Source organism: Pelobates fuscus, chromosome 2, assembly GCF_036172605.1.
Source record: "Pelobates fuscus isolate aPelFus1 chromosome 2, aPelFus1.pri, whole genome shotgun sequence".
NCBI lineage: Eukaryota > Metazoa > Chordata > Amphibia > Anura > Pelobatidae > Pelobates > Pelobates fuscus.
Genome location: NC_086318.1, coordinates 13,924,808 through 13,942,719, shown reverse-complemented (window position 1 = coordinate 13,942,719; position 17,912 = coordinate 13,924,808). Strand labels below are relative to the sequence as shown.

General features: G+C 54.8%; 1 protein-coding gene across 2 annotated transcripts; it reads left to right on the top strand.

Moving 5' to 3' along the window:
- Positions 1-6,033: 6,033 nt before the first annotated feature.
- Positions 6,034-17,682, top strand: LOC134586444 (oocyte zinc finger protein XlCOF19-like). 2 transcript variants are annotated; one of them, XM_063441956.1, is made up of 2 exons: positions 6,034-6,375; positions 16,663-17,682. In XM_063441956.1, the coding sequence occupies exon 2, from the start codon at positions 16,719-16,721 to the stop codon at positions 17,625-17,627; it is 909 nt and encodes a 302-aa protein (XP_063298026.1). In that variant the 5' UTR covers positions 6,034-6,375; positions 16,663-16,718; the 3' UTR covers positions 17,628-17,682. The 2 variants fall into 2 exon arrangements, with proteins under 2 accessions (XP_063298026.1, XP_063298025.1); XM_063441955.1 differs by lacking the exon at positions 6,034-6,375 and adding an exon at positions 8,672-8,801.
- The last annotated feature ends 230 nt before the right edge of the window (positions 17,683-17,912 follow it).

Below are 17,912 nucleotides of genomic sequence, written 5' to 3'. Positions count from 1 at the left end.
GGGAATCCATATCCTACAGAAGCCTGCTGCCCCCAAGAACTCTCGCACTTGTCTTCTATTCTTGGGTGTTGGTATTTGGCACACAGCTTCTTTTCTCTCTGGCCCCATTATCCTTTGACCTTCAGAGATATGGAATCCCAGATATTTGACAGTTGGCAGACACAACTGAGCCTTCTTCCTAGACACCTTGTATCCTGCCTTCCAGAGAATGTGTAGTAGATCGTGCGTTGCTTGCTGACAGATTTCCTTTGTAACTGCTGCTATCAACAAGTCATCTACATATTGTAACAATACACACTCTCCTGAGATTGACTCGAAATCCAGTAGATCTTGACTTAGAGCTGAACCGAACAGGGTAGGTGAATTTTTAAACCCTTGGGGCAGTCTTGTCCAAGTCATCTGGCGTTTTGAGCCCGTTACAGCATTTTCCCATTGGAAAGCGAAGATACATTGGCTTTCTGCGGCAATTCGGAGGCAAAAGAAGGCATCTTTGAGGTCTAAGACTGTAAAATATGTAGCCCCGCCCGGAATTAAAGCAAGCAGGTTATCCGGATTGGGCACAACTGGATGTATACTAACAACCGCATCATTGACTGCTCTCAAGTCCTGCACAGGGCGATACTCATCTGTACCGGGCTTTTGAACAGGCAGCAATGGGGTGTTCCAGGGGGAAGTACAGAATTTTAGGATACCATACCGTATGAACTTATCCAGATAAGATTGAATGTTCTTCTTAGCCTTCTGCGGGATGTGATATTGCCGTAGGCTCACTGGATAAACCCCAAGTTTTAGTTCGATTTTAATAGGTGGAATATTGCGGGCCAGTCCTGGTGGGTTGTTCTCTGCCCAAACTCCTGGTATGTTGAATAAGGATTCATCACTCCTAGGGTTTTGGCTAGTCAACGCTGTATAAAGTCGCCACTCTTCTTCCTTTGGTATGGATAATGTCATAATACCTGAAGGTCCATTAAACTTTAAGGATGTTGTTCCGTTTGGTAGGAACGTAATCTGCGCTTGTAATTTGGATAGCAAATCACGTCCCAGCAATTGGACTGGACATTCAGGCATGTAAAGGAATTGATGTTTTACTACGTGGCCTCCCAATGTACAGAGTCGACTTTTAAGAACCGGTTTTGCAGCACTCCTTCCAGTTGCTCCTATTACAGTAATAGTTCTTCCAGATGGAGGAGCAACTAGGTTAGTCACCACCGAATGTTCAGCACCAGTGTCGATCATGAATGCACTCCTTTTTCCCCCTATTGATACATCGACCATAGGCTCCGCTCGACCAAGGGGGATGGAGCCCGGTCGGTATCAATAGTCCTCCATGACCGTGTCAGCCAATCCTACAAAGTCCCTACCTTCTCTATCGCGGGACCTTTGCGCTGCGGGATAGTACCTATCCTCTCTTACACTTCCTCTATTACCATTACTCCCTCCGGGACCTCCTCTACCTCTCGCTCTGCCTCTAAAGTTTCCATAACCTGCCCTGGGTGGGTCTCTCTCGTACTGCTCTCTTTTCGGACACTTGCTTCTCCAATGCCCTTCTTCTCTGCAATACGCGCACTGATTCCTACTCAAGGGCTCCCTATTCTACCTACTATCGCCTCTATCTGGGCCCCGTCTATCTACGCCTGCGATCGCTACCGCTAGCATATCCGCCTTTTTACGCATCTTGCGCTCTTCCTCTTTCTTACTTTCTGATTCCCTATTCATGTACACCTTATTTGCTACCTCCATTAGTTGGGTTATGGACATTCCTGCAAACCCTTCTAACTTCTGTAGCTTGCGCTTAATATCTCCGTAAGCTTGGCTGACAAAGGCAGAGTTTACCATTCGGGAATTATCAGTGTCTTCCGGATTAAAGGGGGTATACAAGCGGTATGCCTCCAATAATCGGTCATAAAAGACACTGGGCGCTTCATCACTTTTCTGAATCACCTCAACTGTCTTCGACATATTTATGGCTTTCTTCCCTCCGGCTTTCATGCCAGCAATTATAGCATCTCTATAGGCTTTTAGGTGACACATATCTGCGCCATTAACGTTCCATTCGGGATCGGTATTTGGATAATGAGTTGCGGCCCATGCTGCTGGATTGGCTTGATTTAAAGTACGGGCTTCTTCCTCTAGTGCTTTAATGGCCGCTTGGTTAATCCTAGTCCTCTCCTCATTATTAAACAATGTCATTAGTAATTGCTGGCAATCAGCCCAGGTTGGATTATGCGTCTGGACTATCGAGGTGAACAGGTCAGTCATGGCTTGTGGTTTCTCAGTATACGAGGAATTGTGGGTCTTCCAATTCAAGAGATCGGTAGTCGTGAATGGGACATATACGAAGACTGGGTCAGCATACACCATTTGACCTGTGGCATCAAGATAGGCTGACCCAGGATTCAAACGAAGAGGCATCTGATAATGTTTGGGTCGTTGGGTACCGGTCAGTTGTCGGGTTAGTATAGGGCTACGTGGAGGGGCGTCGGTTAGAGGTTCCGGTCGGGGGGTAGTAAGACATGAGGATGTAGAAGCTTGATTTTGGGGAAGGTCGGTAAATAGAATATTCCGAGCCGGGCTAGAAGAAGCCTGACCGGAAGCTTACATTGGCGCCAAATCAGGATATATGGGTTTAACGGGGGTTGGTACCAGAAGGGGAGGTTTAGTAACGGGTGGGATGGATTCTGAGCTGGAGGAGGAAGTAGATGGGGACAACGGACGAGTGGGTGTGGAACTTCCTGTACTTGTATCACTTCCCTCTACAGGGAAGTAAGGGGGCGGCATAGGGATCTCGGACTCAGGGGGCGTGTCCAAAATGGGCTTAACCATGGTCCTAGTGGACAAACAAGTCCTGGCCACCATGAGGCGACATTGCTCCTCGTGGCATATCCGAATCCATCTTGGCGAGTCGTTTACGGCCTGCCTCCAACAATCTATGTATGGGAACTGTCCGTAAAGTTCAGGCCTACCTGATACAGCCACGTGTACACGCTGTACCAGATTTGGATCCAAACTGCCACGTGGCGGCCATGCCGCGACCAAAGTAGGCCACTCCCTAGTGCACAAAGTGACCAAACGTACAGAAGACATTTTAACCCCAAAATCACATTTTGTAAATCCCTTTTTAAAATTCTTCACCATACAACCTAAGGGATCCAAAATCGTTGACTCCGACGCGCCCATACTTAGCAATGGAGTGTCGTTGACAACGAATACTATACACACGCTCTATTCAACAGTCACACCCGTTTCTTCCGGCAACAGCACCACGTGGTACAGTTACCAAGTGAAATGTACACAATAACACGATAATCACTCAGGGAATTCCCGTACACACACAGCTGTTACACCAGTCACTAAGTAATCGATATTATGCCCTTTGGCGAAACTATACAGTCACCCACGCTATAATTCTCTATATATGAATTACCCGTCTATAACACACCCCAGTAACATCGTCTTTTACAAATAGTAGTTACAGTACGGTTAGCATAGGTCAAAGTACAATTTAAGGTCACAATACAATTATTAGTGGTTATGATGTTAGACATGCATTAGACGACAATGATTAGTACTTATATACAATGTCAGTAAATATACAGGGTTATGGTACCGTGCACTATGATACAGCAACACACTATTAACACTCTCGCTAGACGGCTGAGCTCGCGCTATCTAACAAGATATACACTTTACTAACAATCTTTAACACATATACAATCCCAACTAAACTATTGGCCAGTACCTTGATGGACTACCTAAAACTATCTACATCCGTTTTGGTTAGCCACACTGCCCAAGCACCACATATAGCGAACTAGAGGGCAGAATTTACAACAGAACCCTTTTAGTCTTTCTACTCTATCAATAGTCTAGTGGGTTCCAAATTTACACGCCTTCCCACTTAGCCAAGATAGGTTGAGATCTAGCAAACGATAATGTACATCAGAGTCTGCTTAGTCTCCCGGTCCCTCCGACCTAGCGAACAAATTGTACACCCTAGAACGCTAGTCTAGACAAGACACCGGTGTCCGGCTAGGGCTATTTACACAGAACCCCGCCTGACTCCAAACCAAATCAAACGGTCTTACTAAAGAGCGTTCGATTGAGCGGTGCGCCTTCGCTCCTTCCCTCCGACAGAGGGGGCAGATTCCATACACAGATTTAACCCCTTATGGGCCTACCGCACAATCGGTATACCCCTAGTGGGTCCGCCGTCTAAAACAGCGGTCGTCTTACCTCCTCGTTCCTGAACCTGAGTTCACACTCATCGACGGGGACACCCCAGCACTTACTACGTAGAGGCCGATGATCTCCTGGACAACAGACCAGTGGCGCCGAGACGAAGGGAGGTCCACGCAGAAGTTCAGGGGTGCAGCCGTAGAGAACGTGGGCAAAGATAGACCGTCTCACGCCTCTGCTTCTCAGCTACCGTTGAACGATGAGCTTCCCGGCCAATGCACCAAATGATACCGGAGAAACTGACGGAAGCCAAGCACAGAGAGATGGACACAGGTTTCTTCAGGAAGGAAGAGATTCTTTATTCGGTTCACCGATCGGGACTCAGAGGGACTAATGTCACCAAAATACAGCAAATTCTGAGCCCCGGACAATAGTGCAGGCTCCTTATATAGGCATATAACTCCTCCCATATTAAGCTCCACCCGCACATTCTCTTGACCAATCAATACAAATAAGAATTAACTTCCTGCTTGACCGCATGGCCTGTCCAGCACAATGGAGGAGGGGAATACTACATCCTGTATTCTCGCACATGCTCCGTACACTACTGATCGTATCTTGCCACGTGCAACTAACTGATCGATACGTCAGCATATGCACGTACACATGCCACGTGGTAATCTCGGCCTACTAAATTTATTTTTACCGAGATTCCACCACATTGTGAAACCTACTGGATCCATAAACTCCAAGCTCTGGAACCTACGGGGGTTCAATGTGGATATGCATCTGGTTTGTTTCTTATAAATTTAAGACTGCACTAATTAATTTATTTCTCCCCTTTGTACTTTTTTCTTTTCATTTGTTTCTTCTTTTTCCCTTTCCTCTCTCATGTGGATAATATTAAATAGTTATAGTCACTACTAAAATTGGATCAACAAAAAGGGAGAGGGGGGTAGGGTAGGAATGTGTGGCTTCTCTGTAGTAACCTTATTCTATTATAATTGATTAAAGTAACAATGTGTTAACAGGTTCATATATCTATTGATGCACTTGTCACGTTTTTATATATTAACTTCTTTATGAGAAATTTACATCTGATATGTTATGTCACTTCTAAGGGTTAAAATACCTTATTTGGAGGGTGCGCAACGCATTCCAGTTTTCCAACTTGGAATTTTCACAGTTGGTCATCATGCACCCATGTCCTATTTGAAGCATTTTTGAAGCCGGCCAATGTAATTTACATCCATCAAACCAAATATTAGACAACAAGTAGTCAACCCAGGGTATTCAATATGGGGTATGTCCAATATTTTTTAGTAGCCACTTAGTCACAAACACTGGCCAAAGTTAACATTTATATTTGCGTGTTAAAAATGCAAAAAACTATTATGAACGCTAACTTTGGCCAGTGATTGTGACTAAGTGGCTTCTAAAAAATACTGGACATACCCCATTTGTAATACCCTGGGTTGTCTACTATTGCAAATGGTATGCCGTCATGGGGGTAATTCTCATTCCTGGGCAACCACACGCTCTCAAAGGCAACATAACCAACATGGCAAATTTCAATGTGACCCTGTAACTTTCCAAAACACTAAAAAACCTGTAGATGGGGGGTACTGTTATACTCGGTGTCAGGATCCCATCCTGACAAACAATACTTTTTTTCTGTTAATTCTGTTACTTTAAAAACCAAGTTCCTGCACTGATTTTATTTGCCACTAGTGGCCTCCCTAACCACTAGCAGAGAGATTTCTATCTCACCTGCCTGGACTAATTCAGATCCTATAAAAGGTTACACCCAACTCACCTCATGGCCTTGACATTGAAGTTGATGATTGCCTGAAAGACTGTATAGCCTGGATCCTGTGTTAAAACCTGTGGACTTGCCTTATTGGCTTCATAACCTGCTTTACTACCCAACCTGCTCCAGACTTACCTGAACAACTCTACCTACCTGCTTTATTTACAAACCTGCTCCATACCAGCCTGAACAACCCTAAATACCTGATTGACTTCCAACTGGCTTAATTCTATAGTGGGCTTTAATGTATTATTGCTTTGTGGCTACCTGTGCTACTCCAACATTGGATTTACAAACATTCCAGATTATATTGGCATCTATCATAAAAGACCTGTTACTACAGTACAACCTCTAATCCAAAGAGACTGAACAACTACACACCTATATAAGTAATCTTCTTTTAGATTTCAGTTTAGTTATGTTGTCCTGTAACTTATTATCTCATTAAATGACCACTATAATGCCAGGAAAACCTTATTGTTTTCCTGGCTCTATAGGGTTTCTAGGTCCCCCCACCCTCAGGGCCTCCCGCCGGGCTCTAGGGGACGGAAGGGGTTAAATTTACCTCTTTTTCCGGCACCGCGCGGGGAACTTTCCTCCTCCATATCGCTGTCATCGTCTGAATGCGTATGAGAGCCACTAGAGGCTGGATTAACCAATTTGTAAACCTAGCAGTTTCTATTTACAGCAGAAAGGGTTAATCCTAGATGGACCAGGCACCCAGACCCCTTCATTGAGCTGAAGTGGTCTGGGTGCCTATAGTGGTCCTTTAATATGTTTTCATTCTCTTGCTTTATTTTTCTCTTATACATTTCTTTATGTCGTGTTCTGGGGCATATTGCCTAAATCCTCTTTTGTTTTCCCTCAAGTTTGTACCTATAATGTCTCTAATCTTCAATCTCCTACCAATAACTTCATTTATAGGTTTACCTTTTTAACACTTTGGGCTTATTGTCTAAACCCTTTATTTCATAGCCTAGTTACTTCCCTGTAATGTCAGGTATTCAGTTCTGTTTCCTATAACTTCAATTATAGGATTTCTTGTTAATACTATAATATCTACGATCTTAAAGGACCACTATAGTGCCAGGAAAACATACTTTTTTCCTGGCACTATAGTGCCCTGAGGGTGCCCCCACCCTCAGGGACCCCTTCCCGCCAGGCTCTGGGGAGAGTAAAGGGTGAAAATTTACCTTTTATTCCAGCGGCGGGCGGGGAGCTCTCCTCTTCCTCTCCGCCTCCGATCCTCCCTTTCGGCTGAATGCGCGGCAAGAGCTGTGCGTGCATTCAGCCGGTCGCATAGGAAAGCCTTTACAATGTTTTCCTATGGACGCTTGCGTGCTCTCACTGTGATTTTCACAGTGATAATCACGCAAGCGCCTCTAGCGGCTGTCAATAAGACAGCCACTAGAGGATTTGGAGGCTGGATTAACCCATTAATAAACATAGCAGTTTCTCTGAAACTACTATGTTTATAAAAAAAAAGGGTTAACCCTAGCTGGACCTGGCACCCAGACCACTTCATTAAGCTGAAGTGCTCTGGGTGCTTAGAGTGGTCCTTTAACCCCTTAAGGACACATGACATGTGTGACATGTCATGATTCCCTTTTATTCCAGACGTTTGGTCCTTAAGGGGTTAAAGACCCTGACGTTAACCCCAGTTTCAGTCTAATCCCTGACCTGCACAAGATCATGAGACTCAGGAGACTTCGCTGAAGACCAATATTGTGTATATAGTGTTTCAAAACCGTAAAATGTATCACAACAATGGTATCTCCAATGACAGTGAAGATTGTGTGTGAAAAATGCAAAGCCCTTCGCTGTCACTGACAGTGTCGTCGCTGTGACATGTCGCCGACCGTGTCGTCGCTGTGACATGTCGTCGCTGTGACATGTCGTCGCTGTGACATGTCGTCGCTGTGACATGTCGTCGCTGTGACATGTCGTCGCTGTGACATGTCGTCGCTGTGACATGTCGTCGCTGTGACATGTCGTCGCTGTGACATGTCGTCGCCGACCGCGTCGTCGCTGTGACATGTCGTCGCCGACCGCGTCGTCGCTGTGACATGTCGTCGCCGACCGCGTCGTCGCTGTGACATGTCGTCGCCGACCGCGTCGTCGCTGTGACATGTCGCTGACCGCGTCGTCGCTGTGACATGTTTCGACCTGTGAATGCCCGCTTTCCCCTGTGAGTGCATCTAATGATTCCAGGTTCTATAATCCCAGTCAGACAGGTTCACACTGGGGGTTCTGGGTATTCTATGGATTTTACCATTCAGTAATAGATACAATGTATCTCCATCACTGAGCACCCAGTCACATGGCACACGCAGTGCTTGCTGGGATCTGTGCTTCCATAGTGTGTAAGAAGGAGAACTACAACTCCCGGCATTCCCTGTGGCCAGCCAGGCGCTCTCTGCGGGTACTCTGCGTCTCACTGACATGGTTTGATGGTTAGAGCTTTATTGAACTACATTTCCCGTGATGCTTAGCCGGCATTACGGATAGCAAGGCCTCACGGGAAATGTAGTCCGGAAAGCTGTGGTGATTATAGAGTGTAGAATAGAGCTGTCCGTTTCCTGTCATTTCTGGCTCAGACTCTTATTTACCGATTTAAACCGATAACCCCGCCCACTAACCCGATAACTCCGCCCACTAACCCGTAAACCCCGCCCACCTACTGCCAGACAGCCATAGCAACCATCGCCTAGTGGGGACGTGATGACGTCACCAGACGGTGCGGCTGTCAAAGAGGATGCTGGGATATCATCCGTTGTGAAGGCCGGGAGCAGCCGAAACGGTGACAGATCCGCAGGTAGGAAACACCGAGACCGGGGGGGGCATGGCATAGGGGGCAGTGATAGCTGGGAGGAGGGGGCAGTGATAGCTGGGAGGGGGGGGCAGTGATGGCTGGGAGGGGGGGGCAGTGATGGCTGGGAGGGGGGGGCAGTGATGGCTGGGAGGGGGGGGCAGTGATGGCTGGGAGGGGGGGGCAGTGATAGGGGGGGGGCAGTGATAGGGGGGGGGCAGTGATAGGGGGGGGCAGTGATAGGGGGGGGCAGTGATAGGGGGGGGGCAGTGATAGGGGGGGGGCAGTGATAGGGGGGAGGGGGGGGCAGTGATGGCTGGGAGGGGGGGGAGGGGGGGCAGTGATAGGGGGGAGGGGGGGGCAGTGATAGCTGGGGGGGGGGGGCAGTGATAGCTGGGGGGGGGGGAGGGGGGGCAGTGATAGCTGGGAGGGGGGGGAGGGGGGGGCAGTGATGGCTGGGAGGGGGGGGGCAGTGATAGCTGGGAGGGGGGGGCAGTGATGGCTGGGAGGGGGGGGGGGGCAGTGATAGGGGGGAGGGGGGCAGTGATAGGGGGGAGGGGGGGCAGTGATGGGGGGGAGGGGGGGGCAGTGATGGGGGGGAGGAGGGGGCAGTGATAGCTGGGAGGGGGGAGGGGGGGGCAGTGATAGCTGGGGGAGGGGGGGGGGCAGTGATAGCTGGGAGGGGGGGAGGGGGGGGGGGCAGTGATAGCGGGGAGGGGGGGGGCAGTGATAGCGGGGAGGGGGGGGGGCAGTGATAGCTGGGAGGGGGGGAGGGGGGGGGGCAGTGATAGCTGGGAGGGGGGGAGGGGGGGGGCAGTGATAGCTGGGAGGGGGGGAGGGGGGGGGCAGTGATAGCTGGGAGGGGGGGAGGGGGGGGCAGTGATAGCTGGGAGGGGGGGAGGGGGGGGGGGCAGTGATAGCTGGGAGGGGGGGAGGGGGGGGGCAGTGATAGCTGGGAGGGGGGGAGGGGGGGGCAGTGATAGCTGGGAGGGGGGGTGGCAGTGATAGCTGGGAGGAGGAGGAGGGGGGTGGCAGTGATAGCTGGGAGGGGGGGAGGGGGGGGCAGTGATAGCTGGGAGGGGGGGTGGCAGTGATAGCTGGGAGGAGGAGGAGGGGGGTGGCAGTGATAGCTGGGAGGAGGAGGAGGGGGGTGGCAGTGATAGCTGGGAGGAGGAGGAGGGGGGTGGCAGTGATAGCTGGGAGGAGGGGGGGGGTGGCAGTGATAGCTGGGAGGAGGAGGAGGGGGGGGTGGCAGTGATAGCTGGGAGGAGGAGGAGGAGGGGGGGCAGTGATAGCTGGGAGGAGGAGGAGGAGGGGGGGCAGTGATAGCTGGGAGGAGGAGGAGGAGGGGGGGCAGTGATAGCTGGGAGGAGGAGGAGGGGGGGGCAGTGATAGCTGGGAGGGGGAGGAGGGGGGGGGCAGTGATAGCTGGGAGGAGAAGGAGGGGGGGTGGCAGTGATAGCTGGGAGGAGGAGGAGGAGGAGGAGGAGGGGGGGGGCAGTGATAGCTGGGAGGGGGGGGGCAGTGATAGCTGGGAGGGGGGGGGCAGTGATAGCTGGGAGGGGGGGGGCAGTGATAGCTGGGAGGGGGGGGGCAGTGATAGCTGGGAGGGGGGGGGTGGCAGTGATAGCTGGGAGGAGGAGGAGGGGGGGGTGGCAGTGATAGCTGGGAGGAGGAGGAGGGGGGGTGGCAGTGATAGCTGGGAGGAGGAGGAGGGGGGGTGGCAGTGATAGCTGGGAGGAGGAGGGGGGGTGGCAGTGATAGCTGGGAGGAGGAGGGGGGGGGCAGTGATAGCTGGGAGGAGGAGGGGGGGGCAGTGATAGCTGGGAGGAGGAGGGGGGGGGCAGTGATAGCTGGGAGGAGGAGGGGGGGGGGCAGTGATAGCTGGGAGGGGGGGAGGGGGGGGCAGTGATAGCTGGGAGGAGGAGGAGGGGGGGGTGGCAGTGATAGCTGGGAGGAGGAGGAGGGGGGGTGGCAGTGATAGCTGGGAGGAGGAGGAGGGGGGGTGGCAGTGATAGCTGGGAGGAGGAGGGGGGGGGCAGTGATAGCTGGGAGGAGGAGGGGGGGGGCAGTGATAGCTGGGAGGAGGAGGGGGGGGGGCAGTGATAGCTGGGAGGGGGGGAGGGGGGGGCAGTGATAGCTGGGAGGGGGGGAGGGGGGGGCAGTGATAGCTGGGAGGGGGGGAGGGGGGGCAGTGATAGCTGGGAGGGGGGGAGGGGGGGCAGTGATAGCTGGGAGGGGGGGAGGGGGGGCAGTGATAGCTGGGAGGGGGGGAGGGGGGGCAGTGATAGCTGGGAGGGGGGGAGGGGGGGATGGGGGGCAGTGATAGCTGGGAGGGGGGGGGGGGGGGCAGTGATAGCTGGGAGGGGGGAGGGGGGGCAGTGATAGCTGGGAGGGGGGGTGGCAGTGATAGCTGGGAGGGGGGGGGTGGCAGTGATAGCTGGGAGGGGGGGGTGGCAGTGATAGCTGGGAGGGGGGGGTGGCAGTGATAGCTGGGAGGGGGGGTGGCAGTGATAGCTGGGAGGGGGGGGTGGCAGTGATAGCTGGGAGGGGGGGTGGTGGCAGTGATAGCTGGGAGGGGGGGGTGGCAGTGATAGCTGGGAGGGGGGGGTGGCAGTGATAGCTGGGAGGGGGGGTGGTGGCAGTGATAGCTGGGAGGAGGGGGGGTGGCAGTGATAGCTGCGAGGAGGAGGGGGGCAGTGATAGCTGGGAGGAGGGGGGGGGCAGTGATAGCTGGGAGGAGGGGGGGGGCAGTGATAGCTGGGAGGAGGAGGAGGAGGGGGGGGGGCAGTGATAGCTGGGAGGAGGAGGAGGAGGAGGGGGGGCAGTGATAGCTGGGAGGAGGAGGAGGAGGAGGGGGGGCAGTGATAGCTGGGAGGAGGAGGAGGAGGAGGGGGGGCAGTGATAGCTGGGAGGAGGAGGAGGAGGAGGGGGGGCAGTGATAGCTGGGAGGAGGAGGAGGAGGAGGGGGGGCAGTGATAGCTGGGAGGAGGAGGAGGAGGAGGGGGGGCAGTGATAGCTGGGAGGAGGAGGAGGAGGAGGGGGGGCAGTGATAGCTGGGAGGAGGAGGAGGAGGAGGGGGGGCAGTGATAGCTGGGAGGAGGAGGAGGAGGAGGGGGGGCAGTGATAGCTGGGAGGAGGAGGAGGAGGAGGGGGGGCAGTGATAGCTGGGAGGAGGAGGAGGAGGAGGGGGGGCAGTGATAGCTGGGAGGAGGAGGAGGAGGAGGGGGGGCAGTGATAGCTGGGAGGAGGAGGAGGAGGAGGGGGGGCAGTGATAGCTGGGAGGAGGAGGAGGAGGAGGGGGGGCAGTGATAGCTGGGAGGAGGAGGAGGAGGAGGGGGGGCAGTGATAGCTGGGAGGAGGAGGAGGAGGAGGGGGGGCAGTGATAGCTGGGAGGAGGAGGAGGAGGAGGGGGGGCAGTGATAGCTGGGAGGAGGAGGAGGAGGAGGGGGGGCAGTGATAGCTGGGAGGAGGAGGAGGAGGAGGGGGGGCAGTGATAGCTGGGAGGAGGAGGAGGAGGAGGAGGGGGGGCAGTGATAGCTGGGAGGAGGAGGAGGAGGAGGAGGGGGGGCAGTGATAGCTGGGAGGAGGAGGAGGAGGAGGGGGGGCAGTGATAGCTGGGAGGAGGAGGAGGAGGAGGGGGGGCAGTGATAGCTGGGAGGAGGAGGAGGAGGAGGGGGGGCAGTGATAGCTGGGAGGAGGAGGAGGAGGAGGGGGGGCAGTGATAGCTGGGAGGAGGAGGAGGGGGGGGGCAGTGATAGCTGGGAGGAGGAGGGGGGGCAGTGATAGCTGGGAGGAGGAGGGGGGGCAGTGATAGCTGGGAGGAGGAGGAGGGGGGGCAGTGATAGCTGGGAGGAGGAGGAGGAGGAGGGGGGGCAGTGATAGCTGGGAGGAGGAGGGGGGAGTGATAGCTGGGAGGAGGAGGAGGAGGAGGGGGGGAGTGATAGCTGGGAGGAGGAGGAGGGGGGGGGCAGTGATAGCTGGGAGGAGGAGGAGGGGGGGGGCAGTGATAGCTGGGAGGAGGAGGAGGAGGAGGGGGGGCAGTGATAGCTGGGAGGAGGAGGAGGAGGAGGGGGGGCAGTGATAGCTGGGAGGAGGAGGAGGAGGAGGGGGGGCAGTGATAGCTGGGAGGAGGAGGAGGAGGAGGGGGGGCAGTGATAGCTGGGAGGAGGAGGAGGGGGGGCAGTGATAGCTGGGAGGAGGAGGAGGAGGAGGGGGGGCAGTGATAGCTGGGAGGAGGAGGAGGAGGAGGGGGGGCAGTGATAGCTGGGAGGAGGAGGAGGAGGAGGGGGGGCAGTGATAGCTGGGAGGAGGAGGAGGGGGGGGGCAGTGATAGCTGGGAGGAGGAGGAGGGGGGGGGCAGTGATAGCTGGGAGGAGGAGGAGGAGGAGGGGGGGCAGTGATAGCTGGGAGGAGGAGGAGGAGGAGGGGGGGCAGTGATAGCTGGGAGGAGGAGGAGGGGGGGGGCAGTGATAGCTGGGAGGAGGAGGAGGGGGGGGGAGTGATAGCTGGGAGGAGGAGGAGGGGGGGGGCAGTGATAGCTGGGAGGAGGAGGAGGGGGGGGGCAGTGATAGCTGGGAGGAGGAGGAGGAGGAGGGGGGGAGTGATAGCTGGGAGGAGGAGGAGGAGGGGGGGCAGTGATAGCTGGGAGGAGGAGGAGGAGGAGGGGGGGCAGTGATAGCTGGGAGGAGGAGGAGGGGGGGGAGTGATAGCTGGGAGGAGGAGGAGGAGGAGGGGGGGAGTGATAGCTGGGAGGAGGAGGAGGGGGGGGGAGTGATAGCTGGGAGGAGGAGGAGGGGGGGGGAGTGATAGCTGGGAGGAGGAGGAGGAGGGGGGGCAGTGATAGCTGGGAGGAGGAGGAGGGGGGGCAGTGATAGCTGGGAGGAGGAGGAGGGGGGGCAGTGATAGCTGGGAGGAGGAGGAGGGGGGGGGAGTGATAGCTGGGAGGAGGAGGAGGGGGGGGAGTGATAGCTGGGAGGAGGAGGGGGGGGGAGTGATAGCTGGGAGGAGGAGGAGGGGGGGGGAGTGATAGCTGGGAGGAGGAGGAGGGGGGGGGAGTGATAGCTGGGAGGAGGAGGAGGGGGGGGGAGTGATAGCTGGGAGGAGGAGGAGGGGGGGGGAGTGATAGCTGGGAGGAGGAGGAGGGGGGGGAGTGATAGCTGGGAGGAGGAGGAGGGGGGGGGAGTGATAGCTGGGAGGAGGAGGAGGGGGGGGGAGTGATAGCTGGGAGGAGGAGGAGGGGGGGGAGTGATAGCTGGGAGGAGGAGGGGGGGGAGTGATAGCTGGGAGGAGGAGGAGGAGGGGGGGGGAGTGATAGCTGGGAGGAGGAGGGGGGGGAGTGATAGCTGGGAGGAGGAGGAGGAGGAGGGGGGGGAGTGATAGCTGGGAGGAGGAGGAGGAGGGGGGGGGGAGTGATAGCTGGGAGGAGGAGGAGGAGGGGGGGGGAGTGATAGCTGGGAGGAGGAGGAGGGGGGGGGGAGTGATAGCTGGGAGGAGGAGGAGGGGGGGGAGTGATAGCTGGGAGGAGGAGGAGGGGGGGGGGGAGTGATAGCTGGGAGGAGGAGGAGGGGGGGGGGAGTGATAGCTGGGAGGAGGAGGAGGGGGGGGGAGTGATAGCTGGGAGGAGGAGGAGGGGGGGGGGGGGAGTGATAGCTGGGAGGAGGAGGAGGGGGGGGGGAGTGATAGCTGGGAGGAGGAGGAGGGGGGGGGAGTGATAGCTGGGAGGAGGAGGAGGGGGGGGGGAGTGATAGCTGGGAGGAGGAGGAGGGGGGGGAGTGATAGCTGGGAGGAGGAGGAGGGGGGGGGAGTGATAGCTGGGAGGAGGAGGAGGGGGGGGGGAGTGATAGCTGGGAGGAGGAGGAGGGGGGGGAGTGATAGCTGGGAGGAGGAGGAGGGGGGGGCAGTGATAGCTGGGAGGAGGAGGAGGGGGGGGAGTGATAGCTGGGAGGAGGGGGGGGGCAGTGATAGCTGGGAGGAGGAGGGGGGGCAGGGATAGGCTCGGAGGGGGGGCAGTGGGAGGAGGAGGAGGGGGGCAGTGATAGCTGGGAGGAGGAGGAGGGGGGGGCAGTGATAGCTGGGAGGAGGAGGAGGGGGGGCAGTGATAGCTGGGAGGAGGAGGAGGGGGGGGCAGTGATAGCTGGGAGGAGGAGGAGGGGGGCAGTGATAGCTGGGAGGAGGAGGAGGGGGGGCAGTGATAGCTGGGAGGAGGAGGAGGGGGGGGCAGTGATAGCTGGGAGGAGGAGGGGGGGCAGGGATAGGCTGGGAGGGGGGGCAGTGGGAGGAGGGAGGGGGGGCAGTGGGAGGAGGGGGGGGCAGTGGGAGGAGGGGGGGGCAGTGGGAGGAGGGGGGGGCAGTGGGAGGAGGGGCAGGGATATCAGATGGCTGGGAGGAGGGGCAGGGATATCAGATGGCTGGGAGGAGGAGGAGGGGGGGGCAGTGATGGCTGGGAGGAGGAGGAGGGGGGGGCAGTGATGGCTGGGAGGAGGAGGAGGGGGGGGCAGTGATGGCTGGGAGGAGGAGGAGGGGGGGGCAGTGATGGCTGGGAGGAGGAGGAGGGGGGGCAGTGATGGCTGGGAGGAGGAGGAGGGGGGGGCAGTGATGGCTGGGAGGAGGAGGAGGGGGGGGCAGTGATAGCTGGGAGGAGGAGGAGGGGGGGGCAGTGATAGCTGGGAGGAGGAGGAGGGGGGGGCAGTGATAGCTGGGAGGAGGAGGAGGGGGGGGCAGTGATAGCTGGGAGGAGGGGGGGGGCAGTGATAGCTGGGAGGAGGAGGGGGGGGCAGTGATAGCTGGGAGGAGGAGGAGGGGGGGGCAGTGATAGCTGGGAGGAGGGGGGGGCAGTGATAGCTGGGAGGAGGAGGGGGGCAGGGATAGGCTGGGAGGGGGGGGCAGTGGGAGGAGGGGGGGCAGTGGGAGGAGGGGGGGCAGTGGGAGGAGGGGCAGGGATATCAGATGGCTGGGAGGAGGGGCAGGGATATCAGATGGCTGGGAGGAGGGGCAGGGATATCAGATGGCTGGGAGGAGGGGCAGGGATATCAGATGGCTGGGAGGAGGGGCAGGGATATCAGATGGCTGGGAGGAGGGGCAGGGATATCAGATGGCTGGGAGGAGGGGCAGGGATATCAGATGGCTGGGAGGAGGGGCAGGGATATCAGATGGCTGGGAGGGGGGCAGGGTTATCAGCTGGGGGGCCACCCCCTGCCCTAAACTGTCTCGACGCGCATTTTGGCGAATATAGGATCTTCCAGGGGGTTTAGAGCAGTGGGTGGGATTTTTTTTGATAAGGGATGATGCTGCAGCTTGAATATACTTTATTTCTCTAAATCCGCCACCACGCTTTGATTTTAACTAGCTATATCGATCCAGTTACATTGTTTTACCAGCTAGTTTCGGTCAGTGATATCCATTTACTAGTTAGTAACGGCTAGCTATTTAGGTGAGGGGTAGGGGTCTGTATCTTCTTTTTTTTATTTTTTTGGGGGGGGGGGGATTGGAGACTTTGGGAGTTTGGATTTGTCAAGTAAGAATGCACATGTAGGATTTTGCATGTTTACAGATTACTGGTGTATACCCCCTCCCTGTATTCTTTTTGTATTCTTTAGCCAACACCCCACCCCTCTCGTCTCCTTATTAGTAGCACTAATAGCTGTGTTACTTTTAATACACTTGTTTTAACATTTGTTAATTAAAGGTTATGTTTTATTTTATTCTATTATCTATGCACGGGTTGCATTTGCACTTTGAAGGTTTAGGTTGTGAGGTATGAGCTATTGTCTACCTCTGATCATTTTATTTTTTATTTTTTTGCATTCACGCTCTTCTTTATTTATATTAGAATCAACTTATATTAACATGATTTTCTCTTGGGCAGGTGATGATTCTTAAAGAGGTCTGCAGACCATCCTCATTCACGCCCTAACCCAAGGAATGGATTCAATTCACGAAGGTGTCTTCTCCTCCCACAATGGAAGCCAGCAAAGTGAAACGATTCCTGAAGGAGATTATGTTAGTACTTCTACAAGTGAAAGTATTTACATGGAACAGTCTGACGGTGTTCAGAATGCTGTAACTACCCAGAATCCACTCAAACCTAAAAAATGTGACAGGACATTGTCCACAAAATCTGGTCATGGGAGTCAGCAGAGGGCACATGAAGACGAGAAGCTTTATATTTGCTGTGACTGCGGGAAGACGTTTAGTAATTGGATGGGATATAATCTGCACCAGCGAACACCAGATGGATGCAAACTATTTTCCTGTATTGAGTGTGATAAAAAATTTACATGCAAATCCCACCTTGAAAGGCATCAACGAACTCACACTGGGGAAAAGCCATACCGCTGCACTGAATGCAACAAGAGCTTTGGTCAGAGTTCACACTTGGTGAGGCACGTGAGGATCCACACTGGTGATAAACCGTACCTTTGCACTGAATGCGGTACGACGTTCACTCACAGTGCGCAACTCTGGAGTCACAAAACCGTGCACACAGGAGAAAAACTCTACAAGTGTCTTGAGTGTGGGAGAGGGTTCAGTAAGAGTTCCCACCTTATCTCTCACAAAAGGATTCACACGGGGGAAAAACCATATATCTGCCCAGACTGCGGCAAATGCTTCATCAACAACTCAAATTTAACCTTACATCGGAGAACCCACACAGGTGACAAGCCTTACTCGTGTAGTGACTGTGGCAGAAAGTTCAGCGATAAGTCTAGTTGTGTCCGCCACAGGAGAAGGCACACTGGGGAGAGGCCCTACACGTGTAATGTTTGTGACAGACGTTTTAGCAATAGCTCAAGCTGTAGAAGACACAAAGGCAGGAAGCACTCTTCTTAAGCATCCATGTTAATTTGGTCTATTTAAATAAAACCTATTACAATTGTCTTTTAAACAGTGCGACATAGTGGCTAAATTCGCTCTATATTACTGAAGACCCATCACTTTATTCACGCTGATGGGATGCACATTGTAATTGATATCCTCCAGCTTGTCGAATTCATGTGATGTATGAAGTGAGGAAACCAACTAAGACACACATTTCTTTTAAAACTCCTCCTTGATAAATTGGTGGATTTTTTTTTTAATTTTTTTCCTGTTGCCGCTGATGAATTCTTTATACTA